Source organism: Maniola hyperantus, chromosome 19 (assembly GCF_902806685.2).
Source record: "Maniola hyperantus chromosome 19, iAphHyp1.2, whole genome shotgun sequence".
Taxonomy (NCBI): domain Eukaryota; kingdom Metazoa; phylum Arthropoda; class Insecta; order Lepidoptera; family Nymphalidae; genus Maniola; species Maniola hyperantus.
The window spans coordinates 12483194-12502137 of NC_048554.1; the positions used below are offsets into that span (position 1 = coordinate 12483194).

Genomic DNA, 18944 nt, shown 5'->3' on the forward strand with positions numbered 1-18944 from the left:
TCCCACGGCAACTCTTTGATTTTCCGGGATAAAAAGTAGCCTATGTGTTAATCCAGGGTATAATCTATCTCTAACTACGAACTATGTGCCCTGCCCATTGCCACTTCAGCTTTGCAACCCGTTGAGCTATATCGGTTACTCTAGTTCTCCTACGGTACACACAATGAGTTACACACAAAAAGTGGGAAACCTATATCAAGGTCGGTCTACACTCTACATACCTACTTCGGGAAATAAAAGCTGAAGCGCTTTTCAATGTAAATACTCGCGATTCATCACTTATTCAAATCGGAGACGACGTGATTTTTCATTCGTCGAAATGTCACATTTAACTCCGAAATCTTGGAAACTTTGCAAAGTTTGTAAAAGTTGTCTGGAGTCCATAATATGATTGTGGCACGTCTAAATGTAACATAATATAAAAGGAAAAAAGGTGACTGACTGACTGACTGACTGATCTATCAACGCAACGCACAGCTCAGACTACTGGACGGATCGGGCTGAAATTTTGCATGCAGATAGCTATTATGACATAGACATCCGCTGAGAAAGGATTTTTGAACATTCAACCCCTAAGGGGGTAAAATAGCGGTTCGAAATTGGTGTAATCCACGCGGGCGAAGTCGCGGGCGTAAGTAAGTGTAACATAATCTTTCTGCGTAGGAAGTCAATCGGAAAAACACTTGAAGCACTACAATATTTATTTACAACCTCTTTTTTGTAATGTTTGTAGATCCTTAGATAAATAGTGTTTGTAAACAGTTGTCTATTTTCTTTTGTCACTTACTTGTTTAGGGTTTTATGCTTAGATGGTTTTATGGGAGTATTTTGGCTTAGGCTAACAAATTGACGGCAAGGGCTTCCTAGAGGAGCCTAGTAGGGACGGCGTCTATTAGTCGTTTTTAGGGTTCCGTACTCAAAGGTTACAGAAGGGATCCTGTTGCTAAGCCTCAACGTAATGGATACAATTATGTGTTTCTAATGCCGCTATAGCAAAAATAAGAAAAATTTCGAATTTGGCGCTGTGAAAATCTATACATACTTCCATACTAATATTATAAATGTTTTTTTTTTTTTTAATTTATTTATTCATAATAATTTTACAAAGTTTCCTACATATCTATCTCGCCAAACTGGTGGGCCAGTTTGTAGGCGAGGTGGCGCTCTTAATACTACGTACATAACTTACTACTATATTTCCTATGTAAAGTGTGTCTGTCTGCTAACTTTTCACAGCCCAACAGTTTAACCGATTTTGATGAAATATGGTACAGATTTAGCTTACATCCCGGGGAAGGACATATTATGCTACTTTTACCCCGGAAAATTAAAGAACTCCTACGGGATTTAAAAAACCCTAAATCCACGCAGATGAAGTCGCGGGCATCATCTAGTAAAAAAACAAATAAAAAGTATTAGGTACTTCTTGTGCCTAAACCATTTATCTGAGAGGAGACCCGCGTTCAGTAGTGGCCGGTGATAGGATGATCATAATGACGATGAAAATTAGTACCTATTCAATCATTTTACATTTCCAGTCACATAAATTAAGCTTGATTTTACCTTTAATTTTTTATTGAAGTCACAGTTTATTATTAAGACTACGAAACGCTCGGAGCATTTCAATTTTCGTCAAAAATACTACAATTCTGAATCTCGTTCAACAGTTTAACGCAAGAGTGAGTTTGTTGAATCACCGATATAATTCTGAACAAAAGAATTCACAGTAAAAATATATTTTTTGGGTATTTTATAAAAGTTAAAAACAAAAAGAATACCTGCATAATATTAAAATGTGCAAAGGTTTTCGACAAACGTGGAAAATGCGTGGAAAGCAATTGACGTATGGACAAAATAAAAGGTTTTATTGTAAACGATTTTCATATCAAACCGACCGCAAAACGAATATGAATGAAATATTTTTAGGTAGGTATATTTTTTTAACAATATTGCCAACCAAGTGATTTCAAGAGCTTACTACATACTACTTAATTATTATATTCTGTGAATCAAGCTATGTTAAATTAGATATTTTCTAAATATTTATTTATTTATTTTTATTATTCATGTACCAAAAATTGTAGTTACAAAGTAATAATAAATTAAGTTACATCGGAAATGCTTATCTCTAAACAGAGATTTCTTCCAGCTTCCCATTCAAGGTTGTGAGTAAGGCGTATCAAGAAGTGGAATAGGTCTGAGGTACTAGAATCTAATAAACTACATAAATATCTTATAATAAATACCCAAATCAACTTATATACAATAATAATACTTATCATAAATAATTATATACATAATATATGAAAAATATAAATACATATAATATATAAAATACTCTATATTAATGATAGGTAATACTGCTTCACTCTGTATTTGAATGAGTGTACTGAGTGGCAGTTCTCTCTGACATTTTCAGAAAATTTTTAATATGTACATATATGTACATTTTTAATATGTATTAATATGTACATGTATGACATTTGAAATATGTACTTATGCGAAAAGAAAAGTCCTGACTCAAAGAGTTCCTCTGAAATTAAAATAAATAATCTACGCGAACAAAGTCACGGACATTATCTAGTTTAATACATGATGTAACTAGAACGCTAGCAAAAACTTAGCGTTATTGTTGTACTACCTAAACACAATCCAATACCAATAACCATTTGTCTCGTTTTGTACTTTTAGTGATTTAGAATTTTTCAAACCCGCAATGTATAGCGTGCAAAACTCGGGTCAATGCCCCGTCTACGACACGGCATTGACCTGCTTTCACAATGTTCGTTGAACTCTAGCGTCAGTCAGATGTTATATTTGCAATATATCGTAAACTTTTACAAAATTATAGGATTTTATTAATTTTTTTTTCGCGTGTTTTTTTTGTGGTATCGTATGAGTTTGAGTAATCATCAGTACTATCGACTGTCTTCGTTATTGCATGCGTTCTGATTACATCATGTATAAGTATATCAGTGCTCCTTAAAGTCAATTACAAATTATTATCATATTTTTATAATTTTTAGTGTTTACTTCACTTCAAGGTTTTTTTTTTTTTTTTTTAAAGAATATTAGCCATATTAAATGACTAATATTCCCCTTTCCTCTCCAATTAAGCGTCAGGCTTGTGCTAGGAGTAGGTACGACAATAGTGCAACGGGCGGAGTTTGAACCGTCGACCTTTCGTTTTTCAGTCCACTCCTATACCGGTTGAGCTATTGAGGCTCTACTTGTATTATCCTTTATCTAAAATTGGGGATCCCAGTCATATTCCATCGGGACGCGGTTCGAGCAAATTAATTCAATTGATAAGGGCACGACAGTTCGTTTGTTTTCAACCACCTTTGTTATCGGGGTGAGGTCGGGAACGCCCTTTTGGAATAACAATTTCACGAGTCAAAAACCACAGGCCGATGTGATTGTTTTGTAACACAGCACCAGCACCTTACCGCAACAGATATCCATACTAATATTAGCATCGATATAAATGCCAAGATATGCCCAAGCGAACAATTTTCTTCACGGTTTCTGAACCAAATAAATCAGAAATCCAGACGTCACTGAGGTTGCATTGGTGCTAAAGCACCACTGAGTCGGTGCCATTTTGTTTGTTCAATAGCCCTGTCCATACGAAATAATATATAAGTCAATGAATATTAGTACGGATAATGGATATTTACGGGCGGGGGCTGTGCGGGTGTGCAGGGCGTTCGCGCCCCGATTGCCATTTCAACCTGTCGCGTACTATAAGCCCAAATGACGCATCAATAGCTTAGCCGTTGATTTACGCGTTGTTTTCGACTGTACCCGTCGGTTTAGTGTTGACAGATTTATCGCCCTCTACCGGCGACACTTCTAATATAAATCTTGTTTAGATTGTCAAATAACTCCATTTTTATTTGAGGTTATCGCCATTTATGAGGTTTTTAAAGATAGATTGGGAAAGTTCCTCATTATATTCCTCAACGTAGACATCAGTGACGACGAAGAGGAAGACGCACCGGACATAACACCCAAACCCCACTCATCAGATTTTGCACCAAACCCCAATATAGAGATGTATCCAGTACCCGTAGTACAAGATTTTACGTTTCACCAAACGTTACCAGAATTCGAGTGTCGAAACACTTCCACGTTATAGTAAACTGGATCTTAAATGTCTTCTTTTAAAGCTCAAGTTTGTCTACACATCTACAGCCAGCGCTCCAAGTGGAAACGTTGCGAAATTAAAATCAGTGACATTGAATTTTTGACTTCAATTCAAGGCACTTTAGGTCCATTTTACTTTGATGTTATTTTGTTTCGATTCTCGAATTCTAGCAACGTTTGGTGAGACGTAAAATCTTATACTACGGGGACAGATGTCAAGAAACCTATAGGGTACTTCTCGTTGGCCTAGAATCATGAAATTTGGCAGGAAGGTCGGTCTCATAGCAGACATGAGCTTAAGAATCTAAAAACCGTGAATTTTTGGTTACATAAAACATGTGGTTGATAAAATACGATTGTAGTAGGGAACCGTCAGAGCGTGAGTCTGACTCGCTCTTGGCATGTTAAGTAAAAACAGTTAAAATAGATTTGCGTTAGTTTAAATTCAACTGTCACGTTCGAGGTCGGTGCAAATGGACGGGTTAACGATGTAGATAAAGGCTTTATGGGACATATTAGGCGTCATTAACCCTGCCGGGTACAAATCGACCCAATCAATGAATGTCAGAGTTCGCACTTTTAGATCGGGGTGATTAAACAGATCGTTGAGCGAGTTTGGAATTTGTAACCAATATGTAGCTGTTAAGCGTGATAGACCAATGGTTAAGACGTCACATCGGCCTCTTATGCGAGGGATCCAATTCGGGACCCTCTAACTTTTCGGAGTATGAATGATTGGCTAGAAAAGAGTAGTTATATATATTTTCAGGGTGCATGTAAGAATTAAAGAAAGAAAATTTATTTCTTAAATGCTTTGCCGTTTTACTCTTTTATGTGAATTTCTTTATTCCACCATAACTTCTAATTGCCTGAACAGATTTGAATTAGGGGTATCATGTCACTCGGAATGATATAGGGTACAGACACTGGCTATAATTTTTTTGAACAACCAATATGGCGGCTCTATGGCGCCATTTTCAAATGTAAAAAAGTATTTTTAGTTCGTAGACGTAGACATCCGCTAAGAAAGGATTTTTGAAAATTCAACCCCTAAGGATAAGGAAATAGGGGTTTGAAATTTGTGTAGTCCACGTGGACGAAGTCGCAAGCATAAGCTAGTGATTAATAAATGACAAACTTCCCACTTTTCGCTCCCATAGCTGTTAAGTCTATCGCCGAGTTTGTGACCCTTCAAGTTTGGAAGTTTAAAACTTCGTCGAAACTCAAACAAAACTTGTGCGGTGGACTGTTCTTGGCTTACCATTCTGGTACCATGCATTATTAATTTCACTGCCTTGATGTCTCGTTGATAACTTACTTGTCTGCATCATGAGTCCCAGCCTACTGATTCGCTAACTCAGTGTCTAACACTGAACGATAGCCACCATCCTACTAAGATTATGTTAGCTAAATCTTTACTGCTCTCTATTCTCGATTATGCAGACGCAAGCACCAACCAGCAAGATTTAACCGAGGACCAACTTAATAAACTTGAGCGAATTCAAAACCTTGCTATTAGGTTTATATTTGGCTTGCGCAAATATGACCATGTCTCCGAATTTCGTTCAAAGCTCAAATGGTTACCCATTCGCTTTCGCCGGAATCTGCACATTGTTTCTCTTCTGTACTGTGTATTGTTCAATCCAATGACTCCAAGTTATTTAAAAGAAAATTTCAAATTTCTAGGCCATGACAGACCAGATAGAGTTTTACGATCAGCGGGAAAACTCATTCTAGCGCCACCTACACATCGGACAAAATACTTTAAGAATTCCTTCACGGTCACTGCTATCTGTTTATGGAACGAGCTTCCCTCGCAAATCCATCGTGCTGAATCCCTTAACTAATTTAAAATTGACGTCAAAGATCATTACCTATCTCTTTGCTATCATCAGTAACGGCATAGTTTATTATTTAAATCTATATGTGTATATATATCTATGTAGTCTTATGTATGTCTATTATATTTTATTTGTATGTATTAGTGTATTAACAATATGTATTTTATATTCTTATTATATGGTTTAGTTTATTTAGCTATTGGTATTTAGGTTTATTTTACACCACCTCCCATTGTCCATTTGTTCGTTTTTTTCCCTAGCGTTAAGGTTGTCTGGAAGAGATCGCTATTTAGCGATAAGACCGCCTTTTTGTACCTACTTATTAAGATTTCTTTTTGTAACCTGTCATTTGTGTTTCTGTGGTGCAATAAAGTATATACATACATACATACACCGAGCTCATTTGACATTTATTTTCAACTAGCTGATGCCCGCGACTTCGTCCGCGTGAAGGTTTTTTTTATTTTTTATTCAGATACAAGTTAGCCCTTGACTGCAATCTTACCTGATGGTAAGTGATGATGCAGTCTAAGATGATAGCGGGCTAACCTGGAAGGGGTATGGCAGTTTTAATTAAACCCATACCCCTTTGGTTTCTACACGGCATCGTACCGGAACGCTAAATTGCTTGGCGGCACGGCTTTGCCGGTAGGGTGGTAACTAGCCACGGCCGAAGCCTCCCACCAGACCAGACCAGAAATTTAGAAATTATAAAATTCCAAACCCCTGCCAGGAATCGAACCCGGGACCTCCCAATAATAAGACCACAGCGCTCACCACTGCGTCAGGGAGGTCGTTACATTTATCAAAATCCCGCGGGAGCTCTTTGATTTTCCGGGATAAAAAGTAGCCTATGTTTTAATTCAGGGTATAATCTATCTCCATTCCAAATTTCATCCAAATCCGTTCAGCCGTTTTCGCGTGATTGAGTAACAAACATCCAAACATCGACACTTTCACATTTATAACATATTTAGGATTTAGGATATTAGGATTAGGATCACTACCCGTATTATAAAATAATGTGAAAGTGTGTTTATTTGTTGGTTTGTCCTTCAATCACGTCGCAACGGAGTAATGGATCGACGTGATTTTTTTGCATAGATACCTACCCTCTAACAAATAAACCTGGAATAGCGGTGGAATAGTTATACTCTGTTTTGTCTTTCTCTGTCATCAGTAATTTGACATTTGAAGGCAAAAGACAAAACAGAGTAAGTATAACTATTCCACCGCTATTCCAGGTTTATTTGTTAGAGGGTTATAGTTTAAGACAAAAGTTTGGAAAAGGACATAGGCTACTTTTTATCCCGAAAAATCAAAGAGTTCCCACGGAATTTTTAAAAACCTAAATCTACGCGTACGAAGTAGTGGGCATCTAGTCGACATAATATAATAAAGACGACATTATAAGTACTAATACCTCAATGTCAAAGTCAAAGTCAAATGATTTGTTCAAAATAGGTAATAAATTACTCTTATTGATTGTCTGGTATAGTGTTAGATTTGTAAGATATAGTGGTGATAATTATAACGCAAACTTAAAACTAAAGCTACGAGGGTTCCAAACGCGCCCAGGTCTGAGAAGAGCCCACAACAAACTCAGCCGGGTATTCTTTTTATTATCACCACTTTACAAAATTATTGAAACTTATTAGAACTATCACAAAGTCGTTAAGCAACTCATTCCCAAGCTTGCTTATCATTTAAATAATCCTTTACATTGTATTAGGATTTTTCAATTAGTTTACGTTTTATGAAAACCTAACCTATTCTTTTATTCTCTTATGTTGTAGAACCGGTAAGCTTCACTACCCTACAGACGTCTGCGGGCCGCTGTTCGAGGAGGAGCTGGAGTTCTGGGGGCTGGACGCCAACCAGGTGGAGCCTTGCTGCTGGATGACGTACACTCAGGTAAGTCCTTATAAATTTAAAAAAGTATATAGTATAACATGGGGAGTGTTCTCCTCCTCAGGTGAACTAGGTTAGGTACTCTTTCCCAGCGTTTCAGCGCTACAATACCACGGACAGACAAACAAAGCGTTGAAAAACACCACACGTACCTACAAGGTTGCGGATTACAGCTTGCGGTAACTAATATAAAAGTTTCCTTAATATCAAACGTTATTGTATCGTTAAAAGGCATCAATAAACTGTGACGTGCCGGTTTTTACGAGCGCGGACGTTTTTCGATAACATCGGACGAAACGAGAGAACTTTGCGGACGTGTAAAGGAAACTTTCAGACTTAAATGAAAAATGTTTAAAGCCTCTTCTTCACTCGCGTGCGAATTTAGAGCCTCAATAGCTCAACCGGTAAAGGAATGCACTGGAAACCGAAAGGTCGACGGTTCAAACCCCGCTCGTTGCACTATTGTCGTACCTCCTAGCACAAAGCCTGACGCTTAGTTGGAGAGGAAAGGGGAATGTTAGTCATTTAACATGGCTAATATCTTCTTAATATATAAAAGAAAAAGGTGACTGACTGACTGACTGACTGACTGACTGATCTATCAACGCACAGCTCAAACTACTGGACGGATCTTGCTGAAATTTGGCATGCAGATAGCTATTATGACGTAGGTAGCCGCTAAGAAAGGATCTTTGAAAATTCAACCCCTAAGGGGGTGAAATAGGGGTTTGAAATTCGTGTAGTCCACGCGGACGAACTGACGAGCATAAGCTAAGTAGTTCTTTATAAAAACAAAATTACGGCGCGAAAGACAGTAAACAGTAAGTATTGTTAGAACTTTTCGATTTTGGGTTGATAAAAAAATCACCAGTGAGGGTAGATACTTGCCTCTCGCTGGCTGAGTCGCTTCCGAGTCTCGAACACCCACCATGGGGCCACCGTAGTGTTACAGCCTACAGTTAGAGATGTAGAGACCTCGATGACGAGGCTGGTGAGTTGAGCCTTCCTATTTTCTCCTCACTGGTATCTTGTCAGTAATTTGCATCGCATTCCGCTATAGTCGACGCATTTTAAACTGAGTCTTCGAGTTATCTGTCTGTTTCGCTCGCACTTACCTACGACCTGTAAGTGCGACGACTCAGTTTAAAATGCGTCGACTATAGTTCCCTAGATTAAGAAAGCCATTCGAACTCCCTACCCATGATGAACTGGCTAGAGTGAGCACTTAGGGCCGGTTGTTTCAAACCATTGGTCTTCGTAAGATACGTTCGTTAAAATTTAACAGGCGTAGACGAATTTTAACATCCTGTTAATTTAAGAGCGTTGCTTCATTGTACAAAAAACTGTTCGTCATTGTTATTCTGGTTACGAAACTAACCCTAAAAATTAACTTACTTTTCCGTATCCTTTTTTATTTCATTTTATATTAAATTATATAGTTATTGATATTGCTACTTCGCATTTTAAACACTTTTTCTTTTTTAAAAATTCTCTTTCATCCTCAAAAAAACTACCTACCATTAAAAGCATTGAATTCAATTGATTCCATTATAATTTGTAAATAAAATATTCCGTTTGTAAGAAGTATGAAGTTACGAACTGATTTGACGATCACCAATGGTGTCAGCACTGGTTAACGTAAACGTAACTTTTTAACGAACGTTAGCGCTAATAGATGCTGAATCAACGCTCTTTCTTTTCTTACGTTCGTTAGCGCCATATTTAAAGGTTACGTGTCCGTCAAAATTTGTTGAAACAACCGGCCCTTACTCTTGTAAGTGCGATCTCTCTTACTGAGTACTTATTTAGGGCAAAAAGTTAACATTATATGTTCCATACTTCACTCATGTCTCTGGAACATCGAATAACGTTCAGTTTTTACGAGCAAGAAGCTTTATTAGAGGGTTTTTATCGATAGTATCATGTTTGATATCGGATTTTTTATATGTTTTATGTTATTCTTTTTTACCTTTCCCTCGCAGCTTAAGGCGCTATTTACACAGATGAGGCGTAAGGCAAAGAACCCTCAGTGCGCGAGTGTAATTGGTAACTGGCCGGTTTTTTTTTAAAGTTTCAAAAGGTGCTCTTTCCTAGCGTAAAGAAGTATTACTCCAATATCCATACTAATATTATAAATGCAAAAGTGTGTCTGTCTGTCTGCTAGCTTTTCACGGCCCAAAAGTTTAACCGATTTTGATGAAATTTGGTACAGAGTTAGCGTTCGTCCCGTGGAAGGACATAGACTTTTATCCCGGAAAATCAAAGAGTTCCCACGGGATCCTTAAAGGCGCGTCTGTTTATCCGATTTATATGAAATTTGGTACAAACATAGCTTGCATCCCGGAAATTGACATAGGCAACTTTTTATCCCGGAAAATGAGAGAATTCCCACGGAATTTTTATTAACTTAAATCCACGCGGATGAAGTCGTGGGCATCATCTGGTAATATAATATTTTATTCCTACATACCACTTTAGCAAAACATACCGAAATCAAATTAATCGAATCGAATTATTTATTTTACATTTGAATAAATTATATAATTTTCTACGTAAAAGTGTTTCTTTTCAACGAAGGTTATTCATAATATGAAAAATACTTAGGAAATTCTGAAAATTATTTCTCGGTTGACACCTCGTCTGAAATATGAGTATCAAAATATGAAATGTATTGTACATAATATTTCGCCGTTTTTCGACGCGAGGGGACGATTCAAGAGCATTAATAGAAAATTAGCTTATGCTCGCGACTTCGTCTGCGTGGACTACACAAATTTCAAACCCCTATTTCACTCCCTTAGGGGTTGAATTTTCAAAAATCCTTTCTTAGCGGATGCCTACGTCATAATAGCTGCATGCCAAATTTCAGCCCGATCCGTCCAGTAGTTTGAGCTGTGCGTTGATAGATCACTCAGTCAGCCAGTCACCTTTTCCTTTTATATATTATTTAGATTAAATTAATACCGTGGTCATCATCATCATCATCATCATCATCATCATCATCATCATCATCATCATCATCATCATCATCATCATCATCATCATCATCATCATCATCATCATCATCATCATCATCATTGTGATATAATATCATTATTTGATATCCACTACTAGACAAAGGTCACTGTAGGGACTTCCACAGGCCACCACGGTCTTGCGCTGCCTGAATACAGCGGCTTCTGCAGACTCGTTTGATGTTTGGTGTTTCGTGTTTTGACGACCTCCCTGGCGCAGTGGTAAGCGTTGTTGTCTTATTAGTGGGAGGTTCGATTTCCGGCAGGGGTTTGAAATTTTATAATTTCTAAATTTCTGGTCTGGTCTGGTGGGATGCTTCGGCCGTGGCTAGTTAGCTAGTACCACCCTATCAGCAAAGCCGTGCCACCAAGTGATCTAGCGTTTCGGTACGATGCCGTGTAGAAACCAAAGGAGCGTGGGATTAGTAACAAAAACTGCCATACACATTCCAGGTTAGCCCGCTTTCATCTTAGACTGCATCATCACTTACCACCAGGTGAGATTGCAGTCAAGGGCTAACTTGTATCTGAATAAACAAAAATGTTTGTTGTGTGTCCATCTAGTGGGGAGGCTAACTATGGGCCTCATTTGAAAACTCAGAGCAGGCGATGGAGAGAGCTTGGAGTTTCTCTACGTGATCAAATCAGAAATGAGGAGATCCGTAGGAGAACTAGAGTAACCGACATAGCTCAACGGGTTGCGAAGCTGAAGTGGCAATGGGCAATGGGCATGCGTATAAAAATTGAAGACATTTTGTAGAACGATATCTCTGCAAATATCAAAATCTAGTTCTCTTTGAATACAAATCCTTAGAAGTAGCTCAGTTAAACAAACATTTCTTTTTCTAGGCAATAAAAACACCCTAGTAACACAGTCTGGTTAATCACTTAAAGTTCCACGCCCAGACACCTGCCCTCTTAATAATTCACTCCGAAACTGTGTACCTAGGTGCTAGTGATGTAACGAACGTCATATTTTGGTCATTCGCGGACGCGAATGCGAATATCTGCTGCCAAGATTCGCGGATGCAAATGTTGGCAGCAGGTTTTTTTTTTTTTTTCTTCATTTATTTGGATCACTAACAGCTAATCATATACATCAAATACAAATTTAACAATACAAAAGTTTTAAGATAATATGACGAGCTAATTAAAAGTAATCACCGCATGCGAATGTGTCAGGTAATTTTACTACTAAAAAAGTTACTTAATTAAAAAATAATAATAATATAAATAAATAAACTCTAAACTAATAAACAAATGTAGGTAAGCAGTTCACATGGCATCAAGTAAATTACTATGGTAATTTACTTAATGCCATATGAACTGAATTCCGGAATTTAACCAGTGAGTCCGCGTGTATGTCTAGCACATTGAGCTTATTATAAAGTTGACTTATTCTAGGGATTGGCGAGTTAGCACCCATAACTGTTGAGCGTCGAGGAAAAGATAAAGAAGAATTTAAAGGTTTTCTAGGATATTTCGAAGGAACCCTTAATTTAAAGCTATTTGAAAGAGAAGAACAATCTATTTTGTTGTTGAAAATCTTAAATAAAAATATGAGATCGAGTTTTGTTCTACGAGTTTCTAAGGATTCCATATTAAAGAAATATTATATTCAGTTTTGGTTTAAAGGAGGATGGCGAGAATGGACCCACATAATTTAAAAATCAAGGAAAAATCGTTCATAGCACAAGTTTATATTAATTATAATCAAAAGTTTATAAAATGTTTATTTAAAAATTATTGAGGCTCTAAGACGGGCTCTATGGGAGTCAAAAGAAAGAAATTATTATAATTTATTAAAAATAAGTCATCTTGCAGTAACGGAACGTTTTGCGCATTGACAATTTTTTGACATGACAGTCCTTGTCCATTATTTTTATGGATGTCGACACCATCGAATTATCGATACCACATCGATACCTACTCAAATGACTATTCACAATAAGATTATTATCATCTTTTGATATTAACATGAGTAGGTACCTTCTTTAAAAGTATCGATACCTACTCGTATCGATATAGGCAGCGTTACACAAGCCTTAACAATTTTCTCTTTATATAATCCTATAGGTTTATCTGGAGACGGGCTTAGTGAATGGAGTCTCATTTCTAACAATCCAATTGGAGACAGGAGAGCTTCGAATAAAGCGAGCATGACTAAGAAGTAGCCTACAGCGTCTTAAGGATTTAAGGCTTGGGCGTACAAGGGGCGAAGACATTTTAAACGTGTTTCCTTAATAATCAAGAATCAATTCATATTTTACTCAAAATAGATAAATTTACACTTTTTGATAGTCAGTTGTTGGATTTGTAATATGATACAGGGGTCATAATTAATTACGAGAACTTAGAACTAAAGCTACGAGGGTTCCAAACGCGCCCAGGTCTGAGAAGTAGTAAATTCTGCATATGAATCCATATTATCTAAATATATAAAACGAAAAGGTGACTAACTGATCTATCAACGCACAGATCAAACTACTGGACGGATCGGGCTGAAATTTGTCATGCAGATAGCTATTATGACGTATGCATCCGCTAAGAAAGGATTTATGAAAACTCAACCCCTAAAGAGGTAAAATAGGGGATCGAAATTTTATAGTCCACGCGGACACAATCGCAGGCTTAAGCTAGTATTTGATAGGCAGGAAAATAAAAAAATCTCACGCGATTTTTAAAAATGTAATTCCACACAACCACACGAAAGGAATTGTACGTGTCAGATAGTAGGTATTATGGTGATAATAATTAATATTGTTCATTCCGACCTGCCCTTTTCAAATTTCTATCACATTAATATCCTGACATTTAATTTCACGCTGTCCCTTCCCATTGCAAATCGAATCTCCAACTGAATTTGAAACGTAGTAATTGGGTATTTGACTCCAATTTTTTTATTACTTTATAATAAAGTATAATAAAAATAATGACGTAAACTGAAAAAACTAATTAAATCAATCAAATAACAAAAAAGTTATAAGGAAGGAAGGAAAAACGGAACCCTTATTTGATCACTTTGTTGTCTGCCTGCCTGTCTGTCTTCTGTCAAGAAACCTACAGGGTTCTTCCCGTTGACCTACAATCATGAAATTTGGCAGGTAGGTAGATAGCAGACATAACGAGAAAAATCTGAAAACCGTGAATTTGTGGTTACATCACACAAAAAACATTAAATTGTAGTCATGAACTAATAATTAGTATTTTAAATTGTTGAAGTAAGATAACTATATCAAGTGAGTTTTCATATTATAAAAGGGCTTCACCTGTGCATTCTAAAACACATTTTTATTTATTTTTATGCATCATAGTTCTTGAATTATTGTGCAAAATGTCCAAAAAACACGACTATAGTACGGAACCTTCGGTGCGCGAGCCTGACCCGCACTTGGCCGGTTTTTTATGATGTTATGTCACCATAGCCTAATATTTGACATATCGTTGATTCAGGAATTCAAACCGAGAGTTCTCTCACTCTAGTTCACTCTGGTAATTCTACGAATTTCGAATAAATTTGCCCGAAAATTTATTGAAAGCTTGTTGAATTTTACTGTCGTCGGAAAAATTTTCTGCATAAATCACTTCCGGAATTAACTGATTTCGGACGAATACGTGGACGGAATTCTTACGGAAATCTTTGAGACTTTATTGATATAAAGTCGTTAAGTTGATTTAAATTTGATTCTTCACTAGGCTATCGTGTTTTTATACTAATACTAGCTTATGCTCGCGACTTCGTCCGCGTGTACTACACAAATTTCAAACCCCTATTTCACCCCCTAGGGGTTGAATTTACAAAAATCCTTTCTTAACGGATGCCTACGTTATAATAGCTATCTGCATGCCAAATTTCAGCCCGATCCGTCCAGTAGTTTGAGCTGTGCGTTGATAGATCAGTCAGTCAGTCAGTCAGTCAGTCAGTCAGTCACCTTTTCCTTTTATATATTTAGAAGATGTACCTGTAAAGTAACCTAAAAATCCTTGTTCCAGCATCGAGACACGCAGGAAACTCTGGCCGTCCTGGACCGCTTGGACCTGGACACGGAGAAGCCGTCTGATGAGGAGGTGGCTCGCAAGTTCGGCTTTGAGGAGGACTACTACAACGGGACGGTCTCGTGGTGGCAGCAACTCAAGCCGCAGATGTGGTCGCTGTTCGATGAGCCTTATAGTTCTAACGCTGCTAAGGTAAGATGACCTCCCCCTGTTTAGGGTTCTGTACCTCAATTCTTCTTCTTCTACTTCTAAATATATAAAAGGGTTGACTGACTGACTGATCTATCAACGCACGGCTCAACCTACTGGACGGATCGGGCTGTTTGGTGTGCAGATAGTTATTATGACGTAGACATCCGCTAAGAAAGGATTTTTGAAAATTCAATCCCTAAAGGGGTAAAATAGAGGTTTGAAGTCCACGCGGACGAAGTCGCGAGCATAAGTTATAAATAGTAAGCAACGATTTGTCAAATAGTGTACTATGCTATTTTTGATAGTTTTAACATCTTCGCTAAGTAACTTATTGACAGATTGCGAATCGATTGATTAATTATTAACTTCGACCATTAGTAGATAACTTAATGACAAATTAATGATACGATGGATTATTATTTTTTAATTTTAGCCATTAGTTTCTCCTTTCATACCAATCGTTTAATAACATTAATTACTTAATTATAGACAACTGAAGCACTTTTAGTTTCATTTTAAACGTTTTAACAAACTTCTTAGCTTTAATGTGTTTCACTTTACCGGCTTTGGCTTGACGTTGATAAATTAAGCACCCTGTGTGTTGGACATCTCCTCCTTTTGTACACAAGCTAACTCTACTTTTCTACAAATAGCATTAATTTCATTAAAAAACCGGCCAAGTGCGAGTCAGGCTCGCGCAATGAGGGTTCCGTACTGCAGTCTAATTTTTTCGACATTTTGCAGGATAATTCAAAAAGTATGATGCATAAAAATAAATAAAAATCTGTTTTAGAATGTACAGGTGAAGACCTTTTATATGATACCCCATTTGATATAGTTATCTTACTAAGAAAATTGAAAATACTAATTATTAGTTTAATTAGACCACAATTTAATTTTTTTTGTGATGTAACTACAAATTCACGGTTTTCAGATTTTTCCCCTCATACCAGCTATATTTAGGTTTCTTGACAGACAGATAACAAAGTAATCCTATAAGGGTTCCGTTTTTCCTTTTGAGGTACGGAGTCCTACTAGTTAATAGTTAAGAACTAGTTAATAATAATCATCAATTTAATTATAATATTTTTAGCAGGGCTAATTTATTATTTGTCAAAAATGGCCATATTTTTTTCTTAAATTACACCATTGTAAATTAACTTATCGACAGATTACAGATAGGTAGATTGACTATGAATTTTGGCTGATATCTTTAGGTGTACCTAATCATCAATCATTTCCTTGATATTATCAGCTATATTTAGGTTTCTTGACAGACAGATAACAAAGTGATCCTATAAGGGTTCCGTTTTTCCTTTTGAGGTACGGAGTCCTACTAGTTAATAGTTAAGAACTAGTTAATAATAATCATCAATTTAATTATAATATTTTTAGCAGGGCTAATTTATTATTTGTCAAAAATGGCCATATTTTTTTCTTAAATTACACCATTGTAAATTAACTTATCGACAGATTGCAGATAGGTAGATTGACTATGAATTTTGGCTGATACCTTTAGGTGTACCTAATCATCAATCATTTCCTTGATATTATCATATTTTTCTCCTTTCAGATAATCGGCGTGATATCAGTGTTTTTTATTTGCGTATCAATAATATCGTTTTGCTTGAAAACGCATCCGGACATGAGAGTGCCAGTGATCAGAAACTACACAGTGACTACCGCGAACCAGTCCCCTGGCTGGGCGTTGGACAAGGTTCAAACTAACGCTCACGTGGCGTTCTTCTACATCGAGTGTGTGTGCAACGCGTGGTTTACCCTCGAAATCCTCGTTAGGTTCATATCCTCGCCCAATAAATGCGAATTCGTCAAATCCTCCGTCAACATCATCGACTATATAGCCACAATGAGTTTCTACATCGATTTGATCCTTCAAAAGTACGCGTCCCACGTCGAGAACGCGGACATACTAGAGTTCTTCTCGATAATTAGGATTATGAGACTTTTTAAATTGACCAGGCATTCGTCCGGCCTTAAGATCCTCATTCAGACATTCAGAGCGTCCGCAAAGGAACTGACGCTTTTAGTGTTTTTCTTGGTGCTTGGGATTGTGATTTTCGCGAGTCTGGTGTACTATGCGGAGCGGATTCAGACGAATCCGCATAATGACTTCAACAGCATACCGCTGGGGTTGTGGTGGGCGCTGGTTACCATGACAACGGTGGGGTATGGGGACATGGCGCCGAAGACTTACGTTGGTATGTTCGTCGGTGCTCTGTGCGCGTTGGCTGGTGTAAGTAATCTTAATTTTTCTTAAATATTGGTACTAAACGGATTTATTTATTTCATTTAGGGACAATTTGTGCTACAGTACCTACGCGGCAGAAAGTAATATATATCGACCTTTAGAAGATAGCAGATTTGTAGAGCATTGTCTCTGTCGTTGAGACCGACAAAACGTCATAATATAGTTATGACAGAGTGACAGAGACAACGCTCTACAAAGCCAAAATGTCATTTTAAAGGCCGATGTACTGTACTTATGATGTCAAGATACTAACGCTTCAGAAATAAGATTCTACTGAAAAGAGCTGGCAAGAAACTCAGCAGTTGCTCTTTTTGAAAAACAAAATGTTACAATAGATATAAAGTACATAAATAATGTAACCACTGCACTACCTTGCAAGTTTCTGGATCTAATTCTAAAGCCGACTGTTGTTTGTGAAAACGTCATGTCATGCTATTCGTAGTTACCTATGGATTTCATAATATATTCTTATTGTACATTCGTTTGTTCATAAATAGTACGCAAGAAAACAATATCAATAAAATTGTTTATAGTCACAAAGCAATAACCTTTATGTAGATAAGTAAGTAAACTTTGAAATAGACGCTATTAAACCTTAAATCGAGGTCATAAAGATCGTTGTACCAGTGCTAGCTTATAACCTAAATTCGTCAAATGAAATGTTTTTTTTGGTAGTGGACCTGTTTCCTTCCGAAGAAAGTATGTACTGAGCAAATATTAAGCTCAATAGCAAGATTAGAAGTTTTGAAGTTGGTATTTGAAACCTTAGTAGAACAAAAAAAAATTGCAAATCGGTCCAGAAACCTGGAAAAAAAAACGGGCCGAATTGAGAACCACCTCCTTTTTGGAAGTCGGTTAAAAATAGGAGAAAGAGAGACTATAAAAAATCTAGAGCAGTCCATAAGGGTTTATGCGAGCTACCTTATCCTACAACTAGGCTTGATTTATTCAGGACCCTTTCTATTCTTTCTATTAAGCTAAAAACTCTTTAATATTATTAATTTAGAAGTTAATGCAGCTAATAAAGAACTTAATAATGGTCTTTCAACACCAGGTGCTGACGATAGCTCTGCCCGTGCCAGTCATAGTGTCAAACTTTGCGATGTACTACTCGCATACGCAGGCGCGGGCAAAGCTGCCCAAGAAGAGGCGAAGAGTGGTCAACGTCGAGCCCACTAGACCACCACTACGTAAGTTCACCAAGCCCTAAGGTTGCCTGTCAACTAAAGGGAAACAGAACGGAAATGTCATCTCTCTAAAATCAGACTGGTGGCCGACTAATCAGCCAGTCAGATTTTAGAGAGACATCATATACAATTTAGCTACAAAGATAACGAATAACTTGCCGAGTGTTTGATTTTAGTAGATTAGGCTTTCATTGAAATGACCGATGGACGTATCACAGCTGGACATAGGTCTCTTGTTCCTTACAACCAGACTGTGGCAGCCTTGTGCTGTCTGAATCCAGCGGCTTCCTGCGACTCGTTTGATAACGTCTGTCCACCTAGTGGGGGGGCCCTTCCAACGCTTCCCTTGGGACCCCAACGTCTATCGATTTTTCTAACTATGTAC

General features: G+C 37.3%; 1 protein-coding gene across 9 annotated transcripts in view; it reads left to right on the top strand.

The window, feature by feature from the left end:
* The window catches only part of LOC117991065 (potassium voltage-gated channel protein Shaw-like), a 408219-nt gene that overhangs the window by 79594 nt on the left and 309681 nt on the right, over positions 1-18944 (top strand). For all 9 annotated transcript variants that reach the window (XR_011237882.1, XR_011237881.1, XR_011237884.1 and 6 more), the window contains 4 exons: positions 7787-7904; positions 14909-15103; positions 16677-17357; positions 18427-18562. Coding sequence is in view for 4 of the 9 variants with exons in the window: in XM_069505071.1 (XP_069361172.1) it covers positions 7787-7904; positions 14909-15103; positions 16677-17357; positions 18427-18562 (1130 nt within the window). In the remaining 5 variants the exon portion in view is untranslated. The remainder of the gene's footprint in view (positions 1-7786; positions 7905-14908; positions 15104-16676; positions 17358-18426; positions 18563-18944) is intronic.